Source organism: Felis catus, chromosome C1, assembly GCF_018350175.1.
Source record: "Felis catus isolate Fca126 chromosome C1, F.catus_Fca126_mat1.0, whole genome shotgun sequence".
NCBI classification, from domain to species: domain Eukaryota; kingdom Metazoa; phylum Chordata; class Mammalia; order Carnivora; family Felidae; genus Felis; species Felis catus.
In genome coordinates, this window is record NC_058375.1 from 18,089,073 (window position 1) to 18,112,592 (window position 23,520).

The 23,520-nt window shown below is 54.6% G+C and overlaps 2 protein-coding genes across 17 annotated transcripts in view; one reads left to right on the plus strand and one right to left on the minus strand.

The window, feature by feature from the left end:
• The window catches only part of GRHL3 (grainyhead like transcription factor 3), a 34,549-nt gene extending 27,498 nt beyond the window's left edge, over positions 1-7,051 (plus strand). For 4 of the 5 annotated variants that reach the window (XM_019836398.3, XM_045035289.1, XM_045035290.1 and 1 more), the window contains exons 15-16: positions 1,960-2,024; positions 6,126-7,051. In XM_019836398.3, the coding sequence (XP_019691957.1) occupies positions 1,960-2,024; positions 6,126-6,240 (180 nt within the window). In that variant the 3' untranslated portion in view covers positions 6,241-7,051. Of the gene's footprint in view, positions 1-1,959; positions 2,025-4,458; positions 6,105-6,125 lie in introns of those variants that run through there. The other variant, XM_045035291.1, reaches the window with a different exon arrangement.
• Positions 7,052-10,875: 3,824 nt separating this feature from the next.
• STPG1 (sperm tail PG-rich repeat containing 1) overlaps positions 10,876-23,520 on the minus strand; it is a 58,058-nt gene continuing 45,413 nt past the window's right edge. For 9 of the 12 annotated variants that reach the window (XM_045035301.1, XM_045035300.1, XM_045035304.1 and 6 more), the window contains 4 exons: positions 23,254-23,419; positions 22,161-22,226; positions 14,132-14,322; positions 10,876-12,163 (listed from right to left, as the gene is read on the minus strand). In XM_045035301.1, coding sequence (XP_044891236.1) covers positions 12,087-12,163; positions 14,132-14,322; positions 22,161-22,226; positions 23,254-23,419 — 500 coding nt within the window. In that variant the 3' untranslated portion in view covers positions 10,876-12,086. The remainder of the gene's footprint in view (positions 12,164-14,131; positions 14,323-22,160; positions 22,227-23,253; positions 23,420-23,520) is intronic. The other 3 variants (XM_011284540.4, XM_045035297.1, XM_045035303.1) reach the window with 3 other exon arrangements.

A 23,520-nucleotide genomic window follows, 5' to 3' on the forward strand; every position in this document is an offset into this window, starting at 1 on the left:
AAGGAGACCTTCCCCAACCCCCCAGATTGCCAGAGCGGGCAAAAGACCTTTGAACAAAACCCACGGCAGCTTTGTGCCTCAGCTTAAAACCGAGCAAACACAAGCCTCCACCAGGGCCGGCTGTGCTTAAAGGTCCAACCACAGAGTAAAGCCAGACAGGTCCAAGATGCCAGGCGGGGGGGGGGGGGGGGCGGTGGGGGTGGGGGAATGAATCTAATAATAGCACCTTTTACTGAAGACCCACTATGTGCCAGGCATCGTGTCAAGCAAGCTGCATTTGCTAGCTCACCATATTCTCTTAACCCTGAAAAGTGGGTACTATCATTATCTCTTCATTTCCTACAAGGAAACGGCCTTCCAGTGGTCGGGCGACTTGCCGAAGTGACAGAGCTACCATCCAGCTCAAGCTCTCTCCACTCGGCTATCCCCTCCTAGTCACTTCACATACCGTCCACCCTGCTTGGTCGGCACCAGCCCCAGAAGTTGGGCTCACAAAAGGCCACTAACATCACTTGAATATCGACTCAGAATCTTTGGGCCGGACAGTACCTAAAAGGGTCCCCATCTGGTATTTGAGCTCTCTCCCCAGGCGGGTACCCGCTCTTGACTCGTGTCCTTCCAGGAATGGGGAGCTCACCGCCACACGGGGCAGCCTACACCGTCTTTGTACAATTTATGGTTAGAAAATACCTAAGTCCTTTCGAGTGAATGGAGATCTTCCTCCCGGAAGCTTCTAACCATATAGCCATTAAAACAAATAGCCTAAGAACTTTTCTGGACTGGAGGGATCTCCGGCAGGGCGGAGAATAACTGAGGAGCCAAACCTGACCCTCTTCCTAAAAGGCCCAGAGAGCACGTCAGTCTGAAGCCCTTGGTCTGAGGCTCGCCGCAGCCAGTAACGCCAGGCTGCAGAGTAACCTCTGCCTGAGCCTCTCACCAGGGCACAGGCCCCGCGCTGGGCCCTTCGTGTAATCTTCTCGGTCCCTGCGCAGGACCACGCTGTGCGTTTACCCCGTTATTGTGCCCGTTTTGCAAACGAGGAAGCCGAGGCTGGTGACCGGCTCAGAGTCTGCCCTCCGGGTGGTGGAGCTGGGACCAGACCAGACCCATCTGCCTCGGAGGAAACTTCCGGTGGTCTGGGAGAAGCGGGCTGGCTCTCACGGCCACACTCACGGGCCTCGGAGCTGCAGGTTCTTTGTCTGCAGAAGGAGCACCCGTGATTTGGGTTGTGACGGCTGGGATGGGGCAGGAGGACCAGGGATCCAGCTGGGCCTTGGTTGAGCCCAGCATCCTCCCCCATCCAATGGGGTTAGTAATTCCTGCCTAGAAGGGGGCAATATTTCGATCATCCCCCTCGCGACAGGGTGGGAGCGTCCCCACCACTCCCCTTCTAAAAGGACAACAGTGAGCACTTATGGAGGCCTTCCACCGCCAGGAACCGACCCAGGTGTTTTACACGGGCCAGATCGGTCACGTGAGCACCCCTGTGAGGTAGGCGCTTCGACAGGCTTCCCCAGCTAGTTTGCCCAAAGTCGGCAGCTGGTGAGTGGAACCCGCTGGAACAGTGTGGTTCTGACTACAGGCGAAGGTTGGGGACCTGGTGGCTGCTCTTTGGGGTATTTTACAGCCACTAAACATGCAGTTTTTCAGGAGCTTGTTGTGATGCGGGAAGGCTTATAACATACAGTGGTAACTAAAAACAGTTCTATAAAGCTGTCTGTGTGGAACATAAAAGATCTGTACACGTGGCCAAAAGATGGCAAAGGGCACACCCAGATGTCAGTAGCGTTTATCTCTGAGAAACAGGATTAGGGACTATTGAAATTGTCCTCTCTGGATTTTTCCACAGTATGGATGTATGTCACATTCATAATCAGGAAATAAAAAGTCCTAGTAGAAAAGGCTGGAATGGATCCAGTCTGGGCAGCAGACAACACATCCCCTACTGTTTTCTTCCAGATCTCTGAGAAGTATGGGTTCCCTGAAGAGAACATTTACAAAGTCTACAAGAAATGTAAGCGGGGGTAAGTGCTCATAACAGCTCTCCCTCCCCCTTCCCCCTGTGCTGCCCCTTTCCCTCTATTTTATTTTTTTTATTCTAATTTTTAATATTTACTTATTTTTGAGGGAGAGAATTCACGTGAGCAGGGGAGGGGCAGACAGAAAGTGGGGAGAGAATCCCAAGCAGGCTCTGCACTATGAGCGCAGACCCTGACTCAAGGCTCAAACCCACGAACTGTGAAATCATGACCTGAGCCGAAGCCAAGAGTCAGATGCTCAACCGACTGAGCCACCCAGGCGCCCCTGCCCCTTTCCCTCTAAAAGTGTTGGCTCTGGGAGCTCCCAGCAGGTGTGTTCTGCCTGGCCCATGCCAAGCAGCATTTGTACTTGGCTTCGTGGAAAGGATGAGGGGTGTGGGGTTGGGTGGAAAGCCCCCAGTCAGGCAAGGCCACCTGCAGAGACGGGACATTGAACACCACCAGGAAGGAAAGGAGTGGCAGACTGATGGAAGGGTCTTTGTAGAGACCACAGGTGGAGGGGCAGCGCAGGTTCAAAGATCAGAAGACCCAGGTCCAAGTTCCGAGGCCGCTGGATGGCCAAGTCGTTTGATTATAACGATGATGATAGTGACCACCATTCACTCGACTGTGTGCCAGATACTGGGCTACGAGTAGCTCACTTAACTCTCACAGCCACACTATGAAGTAGACACCCATTACCCATGCTTCACAGATGGGGAAATTGAGGCTTGGAGGTGATAAGGAATATCCAGGAGCGGGAGCAGCAGAGTAACGGCGTGGAGGCAGAAGGGCCCAGCAATGTGGCCACAGGCCGAGTCAGGGGGCCCCAGAAGGGCAAAGCTGCTGATGAGTCCGGAAAGGGGGTAGTGATTGATGTGGTTTTGAGGGAGCCCCCCCGGGGATGCTCCCCAGGCCTCCCGCTCAGGTCTGGATGAGGCAGCAGAGAACAAAGCTTTACCTTGCAGAGGGTCCAGCGGTGCGGGACCTTCCATATGTTCCTGGGGATTAGTGCTAAACACCACAGCACCCTTTGCTATCTGCCCGGGAGATCCCTTGGCCAGGGGAGACGGAGGGCCATGTGGTGACTGCCTTCCCAGGTTTGGGTCCCGTGGTCAGAGCCAGTGAGCTGGACCTTCACAGCCCTTGTGAACTGAGTCCCTGCACCTGCCCAGTGGGGGCCTCGGGTTAGCGAGGAATTGTCAGCGCCATTCCCTGCCCAGAGGACCCACTCCCAGCCCTCTGCCCACAGCTCAGACTCCATCCTCTTGCTCTAGATGGTGTAGCTCCAGCTACACTTACTAGCGTCCCCCGGAAGGTGCTTGGGCATCGCCCCGTGGCTACTGACTACGGGCTTTCCTTTTTAGAAGGCTTTGCAAAGCCAGGCAGGTTTTGTTCCCAGGCTGAGGCCCCATCCAGTCAGGCCTGGGGGTTGGCCTCTAGCCCTCCCTCCTCTTTGGTTCCCAGCAGCCTCCCCGAGAAGGGCGGGGGGGGGGGGTGGTGTGCAGTCGTGCAGCCCCTGGAGAAGGATCCGTTGGGTTTTGGTTGTATGAGCACCTAGGGTTTTTTGTGGGCTTTTTTCTTCCAAGTTTCGGTTTCAGATTGGGGCTCACATGTTCTCTGGGACGGAATCCACCTCCTAGCAGAGGGCAGGCCCTGCTTTGCCCAGACAAGCCCAGCCCTACTTCCCCTTGGTGCCAGTGCCCACGCCCCCCAGCTGCAGCGGCACCTGGGCCACCAGCCTCCCTGACGGATGCCACTGCAGGCTGCGCTGAGGGGCTAGGAAACGTGTCGGTGTGATTTGGGGGTGGGGGTACACACGCAAGGATGCCCCAGCCCCCGGGGTAGATGATAGTGTCCACGTGTGGAGCACGTCCTATGTGCCAGGTGCTGGGCTAAATGAGTCCCAGGCATAGTTCGGTGTGATTATCTGTAATTCTACAGATGAGGAAACTGAGGTTCAGAGTAGTTAGTAACCAGCAGAAGGAATCCCGGCCTGTCTCCAGCCTGTGCACGCACCCATTTTTTACCTCGCCTCCTGCTTGTTCCTCTAACTGCTAAGTGATGTGCAAACAGAGACCGTGGCCAGGTCTTGTACTTGCCTAACCCCATAGCCCAGGGCATCACTCAGCGGCCCTTCAGAAGCACCCTACAGCCCCCACACTCGCAATCATGAAAACTTCAGATCTAGCATCCTCTGAGATGCTTACATGAGAAGAGTCCACAAAAACGCTTTGGGGAGAGGAGATGCCGGGCCCATTTTCCACCGCCCTCAGCGTCAGACTCACCTCCTCTGAGGAAGAGAGAAAATTCTAATCGATGGCCTAGTTTCTTTGCACAGAACCCTCCTGAGTGTCCCCTGGACAAAGGTAGATACGATCAGCTTTACAAGCACCACTGAGTGATTGAAAGATTAACAAATACATTGTTTTCCCGGCAGCTGGCCAAGCGTTTCAGGGGAACCAGGACAGAAGACAGCTAGTAGCTGGCAAGTGACAAGAGGCCCACATTCTGGGACAGTGGTTCCCAACAAGCCCTGCCCCTAGGACCTGGTTGTCACTGACCTCTGAAGGGAAGGGGTCTGAGGGCTTGTCTGGGATCCCTTGTGTGTAGGTGTGCACTCGGGGCCCGCGGGGAGCCCGGCAGGGGAGTGGGAGGGAGGCAGCCTTCAAGTTCATGCACGTAAGGCACACAGGGCCTGGCATCTAGAAGCCCCCAGTAAATACCACTATCCGAATCACACACCCGGCTGCCAGCAAAGCGCTCACCCCTCTGGCCCAGGCCCGGCCTCCTCCGGTCTGTTCCCAGCCTGCAGCCCCCGGACGAGGATCCCTCTGTGAAAGGAAGGAACGGCTGACAGGACCTAAGGAAGTGGGGCGCCGTAATGAGACACTGACAGTCAGCACCCCGCCCTGGGCAGCCTGCGCCCAGACCTCCTTGCTGGAAGCAGCAGCGTCTGCAGAGACGGCCCGACACAGGCCATAGGCTTAGGCTCGCTGCTTCTGTAAGGTCTCCGTCCTCCAGACCCGGGGACGATGGGGACAAGGCTACCGCCTCCCCGGAGCTTCCCCTGGAAAGCCAACAGCTACTTGCCCGAAGCAGGGAGCAGAAAGAAACCAAAGCCTGGATTCAAGTCCAGTTCTGCCATCTATTAACTGTGTGACCCCTGTGCTTCTTTGAGCCTCCCCATCTACCCACTAGAGTAATAGGGTTACAAAGAGTCATTTTCTCGGGCCCTACTAGATTCTGAATTCCTGGAGGGCAGGCTCTAGGATCTCTGTGTGGCCCTTGTTCTTGCTGGGCGCAGGGCCCTGCACATGGAACGGCCTTGGCAAACGCTAGTGGGGTGGGTGGATGAGTGGCTGCAGACACTCAACTCCGTTACAAAGGGAAGCTGGTGTGGTCAGGTCAGGTCACATCTTGCTGGGCTCTTCATCGGGGAGGCGGCAGCCAGAGGGGTGTCCTCTGGCTAACACCATGGCCTTGACCCTCTGCGGAGGCCCACGGCGTGGAGGCTTGGTCCCGCTCAGGTTGGCCCAGGTCCCTGCCTGGAGGGTGTGGGGAGAGAGGACGGAGCCCCTCAAGTCTCTTGTACCATCTGTGAGATTGCAGCTTCGTGGGGGTGGAACTGAGAGGGCACTCGTGTGGCACCTGCCTCTGGCTCAGGTGGGCACATCTGAGTGACACAATGCAGCCTCCCACTGAACCCAAACCACACTGGTCCCCCCACCACACCTCTTGTGCTTGAACTCTCGCTTTGTGCCCGAGTCCTCGGTCCGGCCTGGTGACCAAGGAACACCGCATCTTCCACACATCTCACGTCAGCCGCTCAAAGTGTCCACACTCGTGTGTATTAGGAGAGGTGGTCTGGCGCAGCGGCGGCCGTGGTTGGAGGTGTGGCTCGGCCACTTGGGGATCGTGGCCTCCGCCGTAACGGGGGACAGTGAATACCCGTCTCTGTTGTTCTGACGGTCAGAGGGAAAGTCCAGGAGGTGCCCGAAATGTTGGCACCCAAGAGGTGGTAACCGATACTGTCATCCCTGTCGCCCAGCAGCCCTGAAACAAGGGGCCTGCCACGTTCTAGACACATCTCCTCTTCTCTTCCAGAATCTTGGTCAACATGGACAACAACATCATCCAGCACTACAGCAACCACGTCGCCTTCCTGCTGGACATGGGGGAACTTGATGGCAAGATTCAGATCATCCTGAAGGAGCTGTGAGGCCCAAGCATCCACACCCTCAGACCCCGTGGGGTGGCTCCAGGCAAGGAGCCCCCTGGGGAGTGGCCCATGCCGCACACAACCTCTCCTCAGGCCCCAGTGCTGTTACTTGAATGCCCTCCCTGAGAAAAACACATCACAGACCCGCAGATGTCAAGGTCAGGAAGGGACCCAGGAGGTGTCCTGACCTGAACCCCATCTCATGCTTGAATCTACCCTGGACTTCCTGCCAGCCCCCGCCCAGCCAGAAAGAGTTCCCATAGCCTGTCTCCTTCTCGGAAGACCCTGCTTCCAGTCCATCTCCTGGTTGGCCGTTCAGATGGTGCCAGTGGACCCTCTTTCCCAAAGCTGACTCGACTCCTGTCCGGCCTGCATTCTTGGTTCTTCCATCAACTTCAGACAGAGGATCCCTTACCCTTTGGTCAATTAACTTGAAAACTCTTTTGATTTTCAATGCAAACAACTTGTAAATGTTACCATGGTGGAAACACTCTCTTTCTCCCGGATTTCCTTAATACAAGTTGTAAATAATAGAGCTGATTCATTGGAGTGGCTGCTGTATAAAATAACTTCCATGCCTGTTCACTGATGTACACATTTCTTATTTACAATTTTCATTTATGTTATATATATATAAGTATATATTGTATATATATGCAACATTTTATATTTTTCATGGATGCATTTTTATCATTTCAAAAAATGTGTATTTCACATTCTTGGACTATTTTTTTTAGCTGTTATTCAATTATGCATTTTGTATACTCACGTGGTATTTAGTAATAAAATTCTACCTATGTATTACTTCAAACGCTACACTTGTTCCTTCTGTGGAAGTCTTCCCGGAAGAGAGGGCGAAACCAGATTGGGCCCGCCTCCTCCTCTGTCCTGAGGGTGCTTTACCTGGGCTCGAAGGCTGGTGGCGAGGGCTGGGCACCGGCGAAGCAGAGGTGCCCCCGGGAAGGGAGTGGGATCCTGACGTCGAGATCTGTGTCTCACGCCGCCCCACAGGTTGAAGGTCAAGACCATAGGACCACTGACTGGAGATGAAGAAGTCCCGGGAAGGACCTCACCGGGGACCTCCAGCGGGCGGAGCCCCAGGCTGGGAGCCACGTGACCGTGACCGGAGTTCTCTGCCAGCTCCGCCCCCACGCTCTGGGCCACTCCATTCTCCCCGCTGCTGACTCAGCGGCTCACAAAAGCTGGTGCTCCCGTCCCTTCCCAGCTTCGGTGACATCATGCTGGGACGTTGCCCAGGGAGCATTTACACCACAGACATTGACCACGGCTACAAATCAAGGCCTTTATTCCCTCTAGGGAACAGACGACAAACCTGCCCTTCCTTCCTCCTTCGCCCGCTTCCTAGCGCACGACCACCTCTGGGCCTCAGTTTCTTTGGCTCTGAAATGAGGGGCGTGGGTCTACGCCGGTCATCTGTTAACTATCATCTTTAGAGCCCCAGAGCTCACCGCTGGGTCTCAGAGGCCACCTCGAGGTGGGGGAGGGGAGAGCGGCAGCTTCTGAGGACCCTCCAGACTTCAGACCCGCTTTTCCCTGTTTACACGTAAGGGTTTCCCATAAACTTCTGTCTGAACAAAACTTTTTAAAAGGTCTGTAAACCGCAGATGCCTCCAACTCTCAGCTCTGAGAGCCAGAGCCTGTGGTTCTAATTCCCACCGCCCTGCCTGGAGTCCGCACCAGGACTAGGGTCCGGCCGGTGAGCCAAAGAGCTCAGTAACCAAGAGAAATCAACACAATGTGTTGCTTTTTTTTTTTTTTTTTTTTAATAAAGGCAAAAAAAAAAAATCCATGATGAACAAGATATCAAAATTTTGAAGCCAGGATCAGCATCACTGATGTTTCCTTTGGCCTCAGCCACCAATATGGCCTGCACGGCACTGCTCAGGGGACCCTGTGGGCATCCGGAGATGCCATGTCCACTCCCGGCCTCGCCGCTGCTCTGACACCTCCCGAGAAGTGAGAGCAGGATGACGTGTGAGGATGGAAGGACAGCATGCAGGCGGAGTGCCGGCACATCCGCGCGCGCCAGAGGTGCTCAGCATCTGTGTCCTTCCTTCAGAGCTTCCTGCCGGCTCCCCGTCCCCCTCCCAGAAGCAGGCTGGGAAGCAGGCAGGTGGTGCTTCTCGACCTTGGTTTGCACCCTGGAATCACCTGGGCAGCTTTTATCCCTCTCCCCACCGGCCAGACCCCACCCTGGAGCACTTAAATCAGAATTTCTGGGGGTGGGCCCAGACCTCAGAACTCGTTAAAGCACCACTCCACCCACCCCCGTGATTACAATGTGCAGTCAAGGTCCAGAACCACCGCTCTAGAGAGGCCATAATTATACAGGCCTTGAACTTGAAGCCTTTGTCATCCGGCAGTGTCTGGCCGAATTAGCACCCACAAGGAATCAGTACCCGTGCATAGCCTGCTTCGACGTTCGGGAAGGGAGCCGGGCAGCTCCATACCCACACGTGGCCAGCAGCCACCAGGGCTCAGTTCTCCTCAGCAAAGCCACCACGTGATGAGACCAGGGCCGTTGGTGCCTAGAAAGGCCGTGGGGACCTCAAAGAGAGCCCTGCAGGGCTTGAGGAAATTCAGCCCTGCCCTCAGAGAAGTCAGGGGGCAAGGGCAGCCCCTGAGCCTGACAGCTGCCATTCTAGGACTGTCCCTTGCTCCAAAGAGTAAAAGGGGGAAAAGGAGTGAAGGAAAGTCCTTTGCAAACAGGAGTCACTTTGGAAAGGTGGCTGTCAGCCGGTGGGGAGGGCATCCCCTGCCTGGTAGCTCTCCCCTAGATGGCAAGTTGCCAGTGATGGGGGGAAAGGGAATGAACGAATAAGTGACGGAATGAGAAGAAAGGAGGGAGGGAGGGCGCAGGGAGGGAGGAGGGAAAATAGGCAAACAGCGGACGGGCCAACAAACGGCCAGAGTTAAGCAATTAAGTGTATTTACGAGACCCTGGCTACCCTAAGTGTGGTCCACGGGCCAGCAACATCGGCATTGCCCGACAGCTTGTTAGAACTGTTTACACCTAAAACGAATACAGTGTGATAAGGTCAATTATATCTCAATTAAAAAAAAAAAAAAAGAAAATGAAATGCAGGCTCTCAGGCCCCACCCCAGACAGAATCTGCCCTTTAACGAGATATCCAAATGATACGCGTGCCCACTAAAGTTTGGAAAATACTTTATTCAGCTATCAGTGTATCCTAGCCTGAACTACACACGTCATAATCACGCTGAGAACTTTTTTTAAGTAATCCCTACGCACAATGTGGGGCTCGAACATGCAACCCTGAGATCAAGAGTTGCACGCTCTACCGACTGAGCCGGCCAGGTGCCCCTACTAAGAACTTGAATAAAGATACCAACGCTCAGGGGGCGCCTGGGTGGCTCAGTCGGTTGAGCCTCTGACTTCGGCTCAGGTCTCGATCTTGCAGTCGATGAATTCGAGCCCCGCATCGGGCTCTGTGCCGACAGCCTAGAGCCTGAAGCCTGCTTCAGATTCTGTCTCCCTCTCTCTCTGCCCTTCCCCCGCATGTTCGCACACTTTCTCTCTCTCACTCTCTCTCAAAAATTATACATAAACATTAAAACAGAAAAAAAAAGATACCAATGCCCAGGCCCAGACCCTACCTCAGATCAGTTAAATCAGAGCTCTGAGGGTTGGGGCCTGGGCAAGGCTATCTCTGTAACAGCTCCCAAGTGATCATAACAGCCAGGGTTTGAGAATCCCTGGGCTGGATGGAGCTGTGAACAGCAAACGACACCTTTAGAGAGACTAGACATGGTCAGGACAGACCCTCTGAGCTCAGGGCCTCACCTCCAATCGTGTCTTCGACAGAACACAGATTCAGACTGGCCACGAGCAGCCCTGCCACTCTTTTTCCCAGAGTCCCCTCTTCCCTGACCCCACTTGCAGGGGTCTCCTCTGGAGAGACAGTATTCACCTGCCGGTGCTCGGCCCAGCTGCCCAGAGAGAGGAGAGGCCTGTCTCGTTTTCCCATACATGTCCCCACGGAGACCCCCGGGCCCACAGAGACCAGACCCCAAGGCCGGCTGCTTCTAGCCCAACGGTCTGCTAAAAACCAAGGCGCGGGGATCTGGCCCCGTTGTCAAGAGTCTGGGGTCAAAGAAAGGTACAACTTTGAAAGGGTCTTCCAGAACTTCTAGCACCCAAGTGGACAACTGACGGCCTGCAGAAGTCTCCTTTAGCCCCGGCAAGCAATTCGAAGTTGCAGTGTGGTTGTCCGTGTCTCAGATCAGGAGATCTGGCATTTTAAATATTCCCCAGACTGTGTGGAAAATGGGCCTATCTGGCACCAGTGATCTGGAGCCGTGTCGGATGCCCCTTCAGCCCAGCAGCCTCGGCTTCCACACCCCATCCCTGCCCCTCACTGTTTTGCCCCATGTGCCGCCTGCCCGGCCCCCGCAAGTGTCGACCTTGAGCCCCGGAATTCGAACCTGACTCTACCTTCGAGAAGGAGCTTCGGACCTGACAGGATGGGAGCACGGGGTGTCCCGCCTCGAGGTCCAGGTGGCATCGCTCTTAACGAGGTGCCCCAGGCCACCTCCCGCCCGTCTGGACGCAGCGGGCCCTTGAGGGAATCTGAGGTTCACAAAAAGGCCAGCTTTGGCGAGACGCAAGAAGTCGGTTTAATTGGATATGGTATTCCATCCTTCTCCCTCCCTCTTCCTCACCCACCCCTCCCCACAGGGGGGGCCAGTCAGCGGCCATTCTGACGGGAAGGCCACTCACCCTCTGGTCACAGAGCAGAGTCAGGGGAGGGGCCCCGGGAGTGAGGGGCCTGGACTCCGTGGGGAGCGGGGAGGGAGCTGCATCAGTGCCTTCCGCTTGCAGAAGTGAACGACAACATCAAGGTTTGGGAAAGGAGGGGATGTGTGGTTTCTTCTATTCCCCCTTGGTTCTTTGGGAATCTCTCCCTCTTGCCGGGGGAAATGGACGTGGCAGGCCAGAAAAGATTCATCAAAGGCTGTGTCAAACTTGAGCAGGAGGCCTGGGAGGAGACGGAGGCCAGGCCCGGGGATAGGAAAGTCCCAGTAAAAGAAAGAACCCGCAGGCACCAAGCGGTGCCTCCCTGCCCCCTTGCCCCCTCAGAATGCTGTTTCCAGGGCTCTGGCTCCAGCAGCGGCCTGCCCACGTGTGCTGTTGAATGCTGGGCCACTCAACGGATGTGGTGGCCTTCTCCTGAAGGTGGGTACCGAGCACAAGTGACCACGGTGACTGGGGCCATGCTCTTCCTGAAGGTGAGGTGCGTAGGCTTAGCTGGGGGCCCGGGCCCAGGCAACCCCCTTGAGTCTGTCACAAGCACCTCTGGGCCTTCCCGGCTCCCGGAAGTCAAGGGTGAAGGATGGGAGTTGTGCCCGGGCCGCAGTCCTATGCGGTCCACCCAGCAGGTACAGTCTGGACCTCGAGCCCTGGCCCAGCGTCAGGCTTCTAGATGGGGAATCTGCCAATGGCAGCCTTCTCCCTCGAGCCTGAGCTTCAGGAACCTCTTACATCTGCGGGGAGGACTGCACGTCCCAGCACGGGCAGGTGCATGGCAGGTAACCAAGGAGGGCTCTGTCCACCCCTCATTTGTGCTCAGGGAACCACTGGAGTCAGTGGAGGCGGGTGTCCGATCTCCAGGAGGCAGTTCAAGACAAGGACAAACGCAGCCTCCCAGCTCCACGCCAGCCACGGGGGACGGGGGGCAGGGGCAGATCTGCCCTCCAAGTCGTCGTCTGTCACACACGAGATGGGCATTCTCTGAATGAACGTCCTGAGGGGCCTGGGTGAGGCGGCTGGTGGCCAGGGTTCTCCCCGAGCTTGTGTGGGGTCCCTACAGCACTGGGATCCATTTGTTGTCCTCGTTGTAGAGAAAGGACTGTTTTCCAGGGAATTCTGGCTTGTACGTGGCTGTGAGGGGAGAGAGAGAAAAAGACGGTATTAAGAGGGAAGAGGCCGGTTGCCCAAGCCCCTGGCATTCTACATCAGAGCGGGTGATGTCGGGGCACCCCTGCCCTGGTCCCTGCAACTTACAAGTGGGGAGGCAGAGAGGGGAAGGGATTGGCCCAGCCGAGGCAGGACTTGAACCCCGGCTTCCAGCCTTTAACTCCCTAACAGGAGAACATTTACAAAAGAGTTTTCGATCAGATTTGATAAAGAAAAAAAAAAAAAAAAAAGGAGTAAAACAATACTCTTAAAGAAGCAAGGTGTCAGCTTGATAGGGTTTTGTTTTTCTTTAGTCCAGAAATTTCCAGAAGGGCGCCTGGCTGGCTCAGTTGGTAGAGCATGTGACTCTTGGTCTCAGGGTTGTGAGTTCAAGCCCCACACTGGGTGTGGAGCCTAGTTTTAAAAAGGAAAGAAAAAGAAATTTCCAGAAAAGTGAAAGCCTTGACAACTGCAAGCACTTTCCGTAGGAGACCAGCTGCCAGGACCACACAGGGGTGACTGGAAACTCGCATACTGATGCCCATTCGGCCGACGAGGGTCCAGGCAGATCCGCACCCACGGGAGGCCAAGCAGGCGTGTGGCTCACTCCCAGGCCAGTCCTCCGGGAAACCCACCTAGACGCAGGTGGTCACAGCAGCAGGAAGTGGCCTGCACCTGTGTGCCAGGTGCCCCACACCATGTGCAGCGTGGAGCAGACACTCAGACAAAGCTCCTAGATGCCTGGACCAAACAGGGTCAGACAAGGCTCCGCACCGGTCCCCAGGCCTTCTGGAGCCCGCTGCTTGATTGGAGCGTGAGTACATTTGCCCCACCCTGCTGGGTCCTGCCTGCACTGACCAGGTGACCCCAAGGTCAAACCGCTGCAGTCTTCTTGACTTGGTTATCGTTCCATTTCCAAGGCTGGAGCCATAAGGATGACTCTCCCTGTCCCGTCCACCTTACGATTTACTCACCGGTATGTTTGGAGGGGAAGGTGTCTCCCCTACCAGACTGACACCTCCGGGGGTAACACCAGGCTAAGTCACCGTTGTCCCCCAGGGGAGGAGCGTCATCAGCGCTCCCTGGACGACTGATTTGGACAGACCTAGCAGCCACCCCGGCTCTGCCTTCCTCCTCCCCCACCGCCTGCCCACCAGCACACGCTGTCTAGTCCCCAGCGCCACCAGCTCCGGCCAACGTCAGGGAGGGGCAAAGAGCTAAGGGGCTGCGAGAGAGCTACAAAGAGGTCAGGGAGTCTAGAGACCACGCGCTGGAACAGGTCCCTCAGGCTATTAGCTCTCACGAAGGTCCCAGAGGCGACAGGGTCCCACGGCTTCAGCCATCTGCAAAGAGGGCTCGGAACCCGACAGCTCACGGGAGCTGCTCCAGTGAACAGTCCCCGACTTGTTTCACGACAACAGGGCACAGGGGGGAAACGGCGTGGCGCTCTGCCCTGCCGCTCTCTCACTGTGGCTCAGTGCACAACGTGCTCTCCAGGTCTTCCCCAGCTACAAGGTGACTCTGCCAGATCAGGCCAGTGATTTAAGTACTTTCAAGAACGGTGAAATTGTCGACCCATCTGACAAAGTGCTATGGCCCCTTTCTCCAAAATAATAGTAATAATGACAATAACAATAATGTCTTCATGCTCCAAATCTGCAGGCAGTCTCAGGGTCACAGACCCCTCTGGGGGTCCGGATCCCATCTCCGAGCCTCTCGGACATTCACGGTCATTGGTTGTGAACCCCTGGACGGGATTAAGTCCAAGAGTCCTTTCACCTTAAAGAAAATCCTTTCATAGTCCAAAAGCGCAGGCCTAAAAGTCTTCCGGATCGACTCTAACCTCTGTAACCTTCTTGGCAAACATCCCATAAATCAGTGACATTTGATGGCCCAGGAATGACAAACACTTCCAGATTTGGTTTTTACAATCATTTAAAACAATCCTCTGACCTGGGCCGGGCAGGCCTGGCTGGGACGGGGCTGCTGTCCACCGGCGGGTGTTGGACGCAAACGATGCGCTGGAGGTGAAGTGTCTGGGGGGCCCCTCGTAGTCCACGATCTCGTACTGACCGGGGCCTGGAAGAGGCGGCTTCGGGGGCAGGGGCGAAGGCTGGGCAGAGAAGTTCAGGAGGGGGTTTCTCCTTCAAAAAGAGACAAAATGTGAAGACGGTGCTCAGGCAGTCTGCTGGGGAAACGGTTGTTTTTAGACGTGGCCAAGACCTGCCCAGCACCGAGTCGTCGGGGCGGCTGGGCAGGGCCGTGGCTCCACTGCCGGGGAGCCGGGGGCCCCCGGGCCTCAGTGTTCTCTTCTGCGCAGTGGCGGTTCTCACAGCACTTTCCTCATAGGCTTACCGCCAGGGTTCAGTGGGATGTGGCATCTGTAACACAGAAGGCGGGGCAGCGCCCAGCACAGTGAGAGCGCCGCACGCGGTGTTGCAGATGATGTCGCTGAACTAACCAGAGAGGGCAGACATGTGCCAATTCTGATCACCCGGCGGCGCCCGGCTGGGGCTCCGTGTAGAGAACTCTGGCCTCGCGTGGGCTCTAAGGAAAGAGCATGCGTGATCCACTTGTGATACCTGCCATGGCCAGGAAGTGGGACGAGGCATCCTGAGTTCCAAGGATTTGCCATCCCAAGACTAGTAGATCTCAAGAGACCACTCCAGCACGGGCATGCCGAATCCTACTAAGTATCTTCCTGGCAAGGCAGGACATGAGAGTGGAAATCAAGAGACCTCTGCACAACACTTACCTTTTGCTGACACCTTTGGAAGCAAGGGCATTTAAAAAAAAAAGGTTTTTTTTTAATGTTTGTTCTTGATAGAGAGAGACACACACAGAGCGTGAGTGGGGGAGGGTCAGAGAGAGAGAAAGAGGGAGACGCAGAAATCAAAGCAGGCTCCAGGCTCTGAGCGGTCAGCACAGAGCCCGATGCGGGGCTCGAACTCACAAGTTGCGAGATCATGACCTGAGCCGAAGTCGGACGCTTGACCGACTGAGCCACCCAGGCGCCCTGGAAGCAAGGGCATTTTAAAACTTGGAGAGCTAGAGGGGACCTAGAGATGTCTTATCCACCCTCCTTACTGTGCTAAAGAAACTGGCACTCAGAGAGAGAAAGTATGTCACCCAAAGTCACCGAGCAAATGAGCGGTAACGACAACACCAGAACTTGAGTCTCCGGGGCCTAGCAATTTGGGGAAGGCATCATGGCAGAGGGGACTTTTTGAATTTTAGAGTCACGCAGACCTGCGTCTGAATTCCTGTCATCCCACTTACTGGCTGTGGGACCTCAGACAAGCCCCTGGACCTCTCTATGCCTGCAGGAGGGAGAAACCGCACCCTCTCTTTATAAGGGAGGTCAAGAATGGAGGAAAGGTATGGAAGGACCGAGCAGAGCCCACAGTAAGTGCTCAATAAAAGTGGCCACTGTTATGATGATGCTCCTGGAAGCCACTGCCTCCTGCTTGGTCTTAGAGGACGAACCAGCCTCAGGAAAGAGCCGCCAGGGTCCCCCCCCCACCCCCCACAGAGTCACCTGAGGCAGGCCAGCCGGCCAGGGGAGGCCCCTGAAAGTCATGGTAAATCTGCCGGAGGCTCACATCTAATAATGGAGGAACAGCTGGCGTGGATGCTTATATTTAGAACAAAGGTGCCCACAGAAAAAGGAGAGAAAACATTGCCTCTTTCTTCGCCTCCAGCTGACATGGGCGAACTGGTTATAGTGTGTGATCAACCACTTCTCCCCTCGGAGATAAAAGCTGGCTTCTCCTTGTTCTAGCTTCTGTCGCCCCTTCAAAGCACCCCCAGAAATTGGATGAGTGTGTCACTGGCATCCCTGAGAGACAGGCTGGATTCCTCCCCGCCGCAGCTGGAATGAGCCAACCATTGCATGAGGTCACCCCATCGGTCTGGCTCACGCCCTTGCCCTGATCTTCGAGAGGGCCGTGAGGTATGTACGTTCCTAACCAGGAACAGCCTGTAGGAGGCTGGGCCCGTGTCTCATCAGGATTCTTGGCCAGAGGGGTTAGAGCGGTCCCGTGCCCTCCACTCCGTCAGCGTGCCCAGGAGAGGCTCAGCTGTGACAGCTCAGCTGCCCGGACCTTTAAAGAGTGCCAGGGGCACCTGGGTGGCTCAGTCGGTTAAGTGTCCGACTCTTGGTTTCACCTCTGGTCATGATCTCACAGTTCGTGGGTTCGAGCCCCGCCTCGGGCTCTGTGCTGGCAGCATGGAGCCCACTTGGTTTTCTCTCTGTCTCCCTCTCTCTCTCTCTCTCTCTGCCCCTCCCATACTCTCTCTCTCTCTCCCTCCGTCTCAAAATACGTCAATAAACTTAAAAAATAAATAAAGAGTGCCAGCCACGTGTGCAGCTCTGTGCCAGGCAGACCCTGAATGCTCCCAAGGGCTTGACAATTCACGGCTAGCGACAGTCGTGACTGGTGACAACTTAAGGAAGTGCAGGCTTTGCACCCAAACTTGGGTTTGAATCTGCACTTCCCCACTCACCAGCTGTGTGTCCTTAGAGACGTCTCCTAGCCTCCCTGAGGCTCAGTTTCTTCATCTGTAAAGTGGGGGATAATAATACCTTCCATCCAGGATTGTTAGGAAGTTTAACTGGTGCTTTCTTTACTTGTGTTAGTATGTGTTTTTGTTTTTTGTTTTTTTTTTTTTAAATAGATGGGATATTTTCTTTCTTTTTCTTTTTTTTTTTTTTTGCAAAGTTTTTATTTATTTTCGGGACAGAGAGAGACAGAGCATGAACGGGGGAGGGGCAGAGAGAGAGGGAGACACAGAATCGGAAACAGGCTCCAGGCTCTGAGCCATCAGCCCAGAGCCCGACGCGGGGCTCGAACTCACGGACCGCGAGATCGTGACCTGGCTGAAGTCGGACGCTTAACCGACTGCGCCACCCAGGCGCCCCTAGTATGTGGTTTTTTTTAAGCATGAAATGTTAGAATAGAGGTAAAAACACTGCATTGACAGAGAGAGAGATTCCCACTAAGTGAACCCAGAAATCTACCCTAGAAGAGATAACCTTTGCCCTGAAAAGTAAGCAGGGAATTCTTCAGGTAGAAGAGGTGGGGGAGGGGGCATTTCTAGCAGAGGAAACAGGAGGGGCAAAGGCACGGACAAGGCACGAGCTGTGGCTGCACGTGGCAGGAATTGGGACAGGGAGGCAGAGGCCGAGCCTCCCAGACTGCCTTCAGCCCTCAACGCACCCAGGACTTCTAGGCTGTTCACCTGCTTCTGGCCATCCACCCTCAGAGACCCCGAGAGAAGCCGAAGGAAAAACTCCTAACCCAGCCTAATCCCTTAGGCCCCTTGCTCCCATTTGACCTTCCAGAAACACCCAACACAGATTCAGTCTTCATTCACTCCACGCCTTGGCCCGTGCTATTCCTTCTGCCAGGAGCACCTACTGTCCCTGCAAACTCTGATCGTTCTTCCCTTCTCACGTCCTTCTGGGAAACTTCTGTGGCCACTGCCCTCCCCCTCCCCCTCCCCCACCTCTCTTCCTGTGGCTTCACAGAGGAGCATGGGATCTGGAGGCAGCCGGACCTGCATGCCACTCCCTGCCCCACCAGCTTCATCTGTATTCTACGTGACAGTAGTTAGTGCCCTGCGGGGGCGCCGGGATGGCACCAAGGGACATCCGTCAACGCTCTTAGCTCGGTGTGGCTGAGCCCTCGCGATGTTCTAGCCATTCTTCTTTTCTCCGCACAGAACGTGCTGGGTTTCCTACGCTCCTTATGTGCCCAGCTCTTCATGGCAGGGGACTGCGTGTGACTCATCTCTGAGGCCCCCTCCCTACTCCCAGGACATTTGCTGAACTGTAGGGAAAACAGAGAGGTTGCACCAAGTAGGGGAGCCCAGACATCTGAGCCCCACCTGACAGTTTTATCATCGTCCAGGGCTGCTCCCTCCACGGCGAGGTGGGGCTGGGCAGATCACAAAGGTCCGGCTGGATCAAACCCAAGCCAGCCCTCAGTGCATTGTGACCGGAGCTTTTATGAGCCTCATTGCTCAGTTATAAAAGCCAACTGGGTCCTGCCCCGTAGAAAGAAAACATCTATCAAAGGCTCTGAGTTGGCCACAACTGGATTAAGTATGTTTGCAGCTTCCAATGTGAGCCGTTTGCAAATCGCCCGAGAATAATGAATGTCGCAGAGGACTCAGCAGGTCACTGGGGGAAGGCATCCGAGACCCCTCGGGACACTCCCAGGCACCGGCACGATTCACTCTGCCTCGGGGATTCCCAGGGTCGGGGAGGGATAAAGGGGCAATTTTTTCTCATCATTAAAGGGCAGCTGGTTGCCTCTGGGGTGGAATGCACTCTCTGTTTAACAGGGTAGAGGGTGACAGATTACAGCCGCTTGGGAAGAAGCATCCCATATCTAATTGAAAATCCCAGGGGAACGTTAGGTGGGTCATCGTAATTACCCAGATGGGAGCGGGGCCAACAGGGTTTGATTCTTCAGCTCTGGCTGTGGCAGGACAGCGTGTCTGTGCAAAACCAGCGGCTTAATAATTCCAGGAAGTAGATCAAGGGTTAGGAAGATGTCAGTGGGCGTTTCCCCTCGTTGCTGACGACAGCACCCGGGAGGGACCGTTTTGATCTCCAAAATAGCCCTTCTCCTGACTCACCCCTGATTCACTGAGCCATCACTGCGACACTTCTCTTCTCTCCTAAAGACCCCCCTGGGAGCTGATAAATGCCCTTAGCTTTGAGTCGGCAGGGTGGCCACGGCAAAGAGACACCTGTGCCCTGTTCTTCAGTTAGGGAGCCCAGAAACGGACATCCTAACACCCTGCCAGCCCTTAGCACAGCATCTGCCCTCCGAGGGCCACCCAAGAAGCACCAGGTGAGCGCAGAGGACCCGCTCACAGACCTCAATAAAAATGCAAGTTACATGTATGGAAAGCTTACCGCGTGCCAGACCCAGTGAGTTATGGGAGTTATTTTAGCCTTGCAAGCACATTATGAAGTGTTCATGTCACGATCTGCAGGGTTGAATTTGAATTCCCGGGAGTGAGGTGACCCCCTCCCCGCCCCCAGGCCCCCAGAGCTGGCAAGCCGGGAGGCTCGGCGCTGGCCTGACTTGGAGCCTGTGCTTTCCACCAGGCCACGTTGCCTCCGCAGCCCATTCTCAGCTCTGCAGGCCGGTCCAGGGGAGTGGAGACAAGACAGGCCCATGCCTGGCCCCCTGCCGGCCTCCCGACCGTTCCCAGGACATCACCCAACCCTCCCCTCCCTGGGCTTCGCTTTTGTTGGTGGGGAACACGGGACTAACAACTGTAGGGATAAGTAACATCTCCCGATTCTGCGTCCTCAAGAAAGCAGAGCCGAAAGATTATTTTTGCAGGCTAGGACCCTCCCCTCCAGATCGGGAGCCAAGTGTTCGCAATCGCAGACAAATAAGGACAGGCCTCACATCACGTCACATGGGTGTGACGCCTGTGTTTGCCCAAAAGAAACATGCGAGGTTTCTCAGTTGCCCCACGCAGCCCCGGAGAGCTAAATGTGCTCAGGCTTAGCGCGGATAAAGTCCCAACGAAGTCACATAGAGATGGGGAGGAAGCAAGGCAGACCTTCTCAGGGCCCTGAGGATCCCAGCAGGTGGCCCCCAGCTCCTGTCCCTCTCTTCCCTCCAGGGACACAGGAGAGGAAACAGAACACCAGTTTGAGAGACAGGAGTCTGGATTCTCCCTCCATACCACGACATCCAGCTGTATCTTTTCCTTATATTAACCCATTTCTTCATTATTCAACATAAGCAGTTGGATGTTTATTTAGGCTAACCCAAAGCACACTTGAGTTTTATCTTTTTGTTTTTTTTGTTTGTTTGTTTGTTTTAATTTTTTTTTCAACGTTTTTTATTTATTTTTGGGACAGAGAGAGACAGAGCATGAACGGGGGAGGGGCAGAGAGAGAGGGAGACACAGAATCAGAAACAGGCTCCAGGCTCCGAGCCATCAGCCCAGAGCCTGACGCGGGGCTCGAACTCACGGACCGCGAGATCGTGACCTGGCTGAAGTCGGACGCTTAACCGACTGCGCCACCCAGGCGCCCCTATCTTTTTGTTTTTTAAATACAATTACAGATTGTCAGCTTCATCCTTTCCATGTCAATTAAAAATTTATATATTTTGGGGGCGCCTGGGTGGCCCAGGTGGTTAAGCATCCAACTTCGGCTCAGGTCACGATCTCGTGGTTCATGAGTTCGAGCCCTGCCTCGTGCTCTGTGCTGACAGCTCAGAGCCTGGAGCCGCTTCGGATTCTGGGTCTCCCTCTCTAGCTCTCTGCCCCTCCCCCACTTGCTCTCTCTCTCTCTCCCTCTCTCTGTCAAAAATAAACAAACATTAAAAAATCTCATTTTTTAATGTTTATATATTTTGGGCCTCCTTTGGGAGTCCAGGCTGGTTCTACGTTCACTGCCCCCAATATGCTCTCCTGAATGCCATGGTGAGCAAACACAGGGTCGTGGAGTGTTGGAAACGAAGAGACTTCCCCTCTTTTCCCACATGATGAAACGAAGGCCGAGGGAGGTGCTGAGAGCCACCTAGACCATAGGGGCTGTTAACCAAATGTCCTGCCCAGGGCACCATCCACTCACCAGGGTGAACCCAAGTGGGGGGTCTATCTACTCACCAGGGTGAACCCAAGTTTAAGAGACACTGGGTTTAGTAGGGTTTTGGGGTGTTGTTGTTGTTGTTGTTGTTGTTTTACGTCGGGACATCTCAGAGCCTTTAATTAGGCCATGCACACAGTGATGCTCCCAGAGGTACAGGGCTCATATGCAGGGCTTCCTAGACTTATTAACCAAAGATCTGTCACTCGCAAAGCCCCACAGAGAGCCAGTGATCCCCAGACACCCCCAGACACACCAGCACCACCGCACTGCACCTGCTGGAAAGACTGCTCTCGGGATCTGTGTGGCCACACGACCTTGGGGCCATATGCTCCAGCATTCTGCTACCCCTCCTCTGCCTTGCTCTGGAGTTGTTCCCAGGTGAGCCTAGCTAAAGGCGTGTACAGTGCCCTGTTCACCCGAGCACCCCCACGGCCTCCGGCACAGACCCAGAAACCTACAGGGCCTGTTGACTAACAGACGCAAATGCCGTGAGATGGGAATTATCCCGAACCGCTCGTTCAAACTTCAGCAAAGGCCACACGGCACTTCTCTGGGGCAAGCGGTTCAACGCTGAGTATTCTCCACTCTCCTTCTCACCATTTCCTCAAAGAAGCTTCCAGATTCGAGCTAGGAGCCTGAGCGGCTCGCGCCAAGCAACAGCCGTCCCCTGTACGCTCATATGCCTATAGGATACGGAACAGCAGCAGCTCTAACGATAACATTTCTCGTCTAACCCCTCACAGAAGCCCTATGAGACGAGACTCTTATCCCCGCTTCATAACAGGGAGACAGGCTCGGAGAGAAGAAAGGGACAGAGCCGTGACTCACGCCCAGGTCTGCTGACTCCGAAGCCTGTCCTCTTACCCACTCTCTTCGTCGGGACAGTAAGGGAAGGTGTGCAGGGGTGCCCTGAGCCAGCCCGGAGGCGGTAAGTCCCTGGTGTTCAGAGAGAGCGTGTTCCTGGAGACTATCCTGCCCCGGTTTTGAGCCCTGGAGCCTGTGAAGGGTCACCCTGCAGAACCCAAGAACCGAAGGGCAGAAGGGACTTCTCCAGTGGCTTCCATCTGAGGTCTGGATCCCTTCTCCAGATCCTAAGTCTGGCACGGAAGGTTCATCACCTGCTCCTCTCCCCCCACCCCATCTCCTTGTCCTGGACTGATGGTCAGAGTATATGCCCAATGTTGTCAGTCTCCCGGGTTGCCTGGACGTCTGACCCACTGTGGGTATGAACCTGACCACCTGCCTGACCTCTTTGGAGGGATCTTCTGCAGGTCAGCCCGCCCAGTGGCCAATCCTGCCTGCAGAGGACTATACCCGGGTGAGGCCTCAGATGGTGACAGGCAGACTGACCTGGCAGTTAGTTCCAGAAGTTCTAGAACCATCTGAGGAATAAGTAAGCCCTGTGAGCCTTCGAACCTGTTAGGTGAAAGTAACATTAAATGCACCGGATATTAAACATGTTAACACAAATCCTGGGCTTCACTTTTTAAATTGGTGTGAATATTGTCACCTTCTGCACCTGCTACATGCCAAACATATATTATAAAATCTGAAAGCAACACTATGAGGGATGGACTGTCCCCACTTTGCTTCACAGACGAGGCCTTGGAGGTTCAGAGGGCTTAGTACCATGGCCAAGGTCACGCAGCATGAAAACAGCATAGCTGAAGTTCAAATCCAGCAGGTCTGACCAACTCCAAAGTCCCACTTTCAGCTTATCAGTGCAAAACTCAAACGGCCCTGTGCTGCTGTGTATCCTGCTACCCCAGTAGAGATTTTATGTTACAAAAGTAGAATCATGTCGGGGCGTCTGGGTGGCTCAGTTGGATGAGCGTCCGACGTCCGACTTCGGCTCAGGTCATGATCTCGTGGTTCGTGAGTTCGAGCCCCGCGTCAGGCTCTGGGCTGACAGCTCAGAGCCTGGATCCTACTTCCAATTCTGTGTATCCACCCCCCCCCCCGCCCCTCTCCCACTTGTACTTTGTGTCTCTCTCTCTCTCAAAAATAAATAAGCATCAAAAATTTAAAAAAAATATATAGAATAACGTCAGCACCAGGATAAACACAACATCATGAGGAATGCGGAAAGATCCAGACAGTCCTGAGCCTGATTCCTAGCGGCATTTCAAGTTAGCTGTGTGGACTTAGGCAGCTCCTTAGCTGCCCTGAAGCCTACCTATGAAGTAAGAATAATAATTCTTGCAACCGGGGTACTACGATGGTTGAACAGGATGCTAAGTTCCTGGTGCATAGTAGTTGCTCAATAAATATCATGCATTCAGCAAGTATTTCCTGAGCACCTACTATGTCACAAGGGCCCCTGGAGAGTGAGTGACCTGGCGCCATGTTCTGCCAAGCAGTGACACCCCTTCCTTTTCTGCTCCTGTTGGGTCCTTTCCCAGAACCGCCTTTCAAAAGAAAGATCAGAATAATCAGGACTCACGGGAAAAGAGCCTTTTTCAGAATTTTGATGTGGTCATTGGGGTTGTAATAAGCAGGTCCCGGGCCTGTTGATGTCAGTTTTAATCCACGTCCAGTTTTTGATTTAAAACAAGACGTCAATACCTTTGGCGACTGCTTCACGAGGGATTCGTTGATATTATAATGCCCTAAGAAGAAAGACATTTTAAAACAGAGTAAGGAACTCGTCCCAAATAAATAAAAAGCAGTACCTTACACCTAAAAATACATTTAATGACTATAAGGTGGG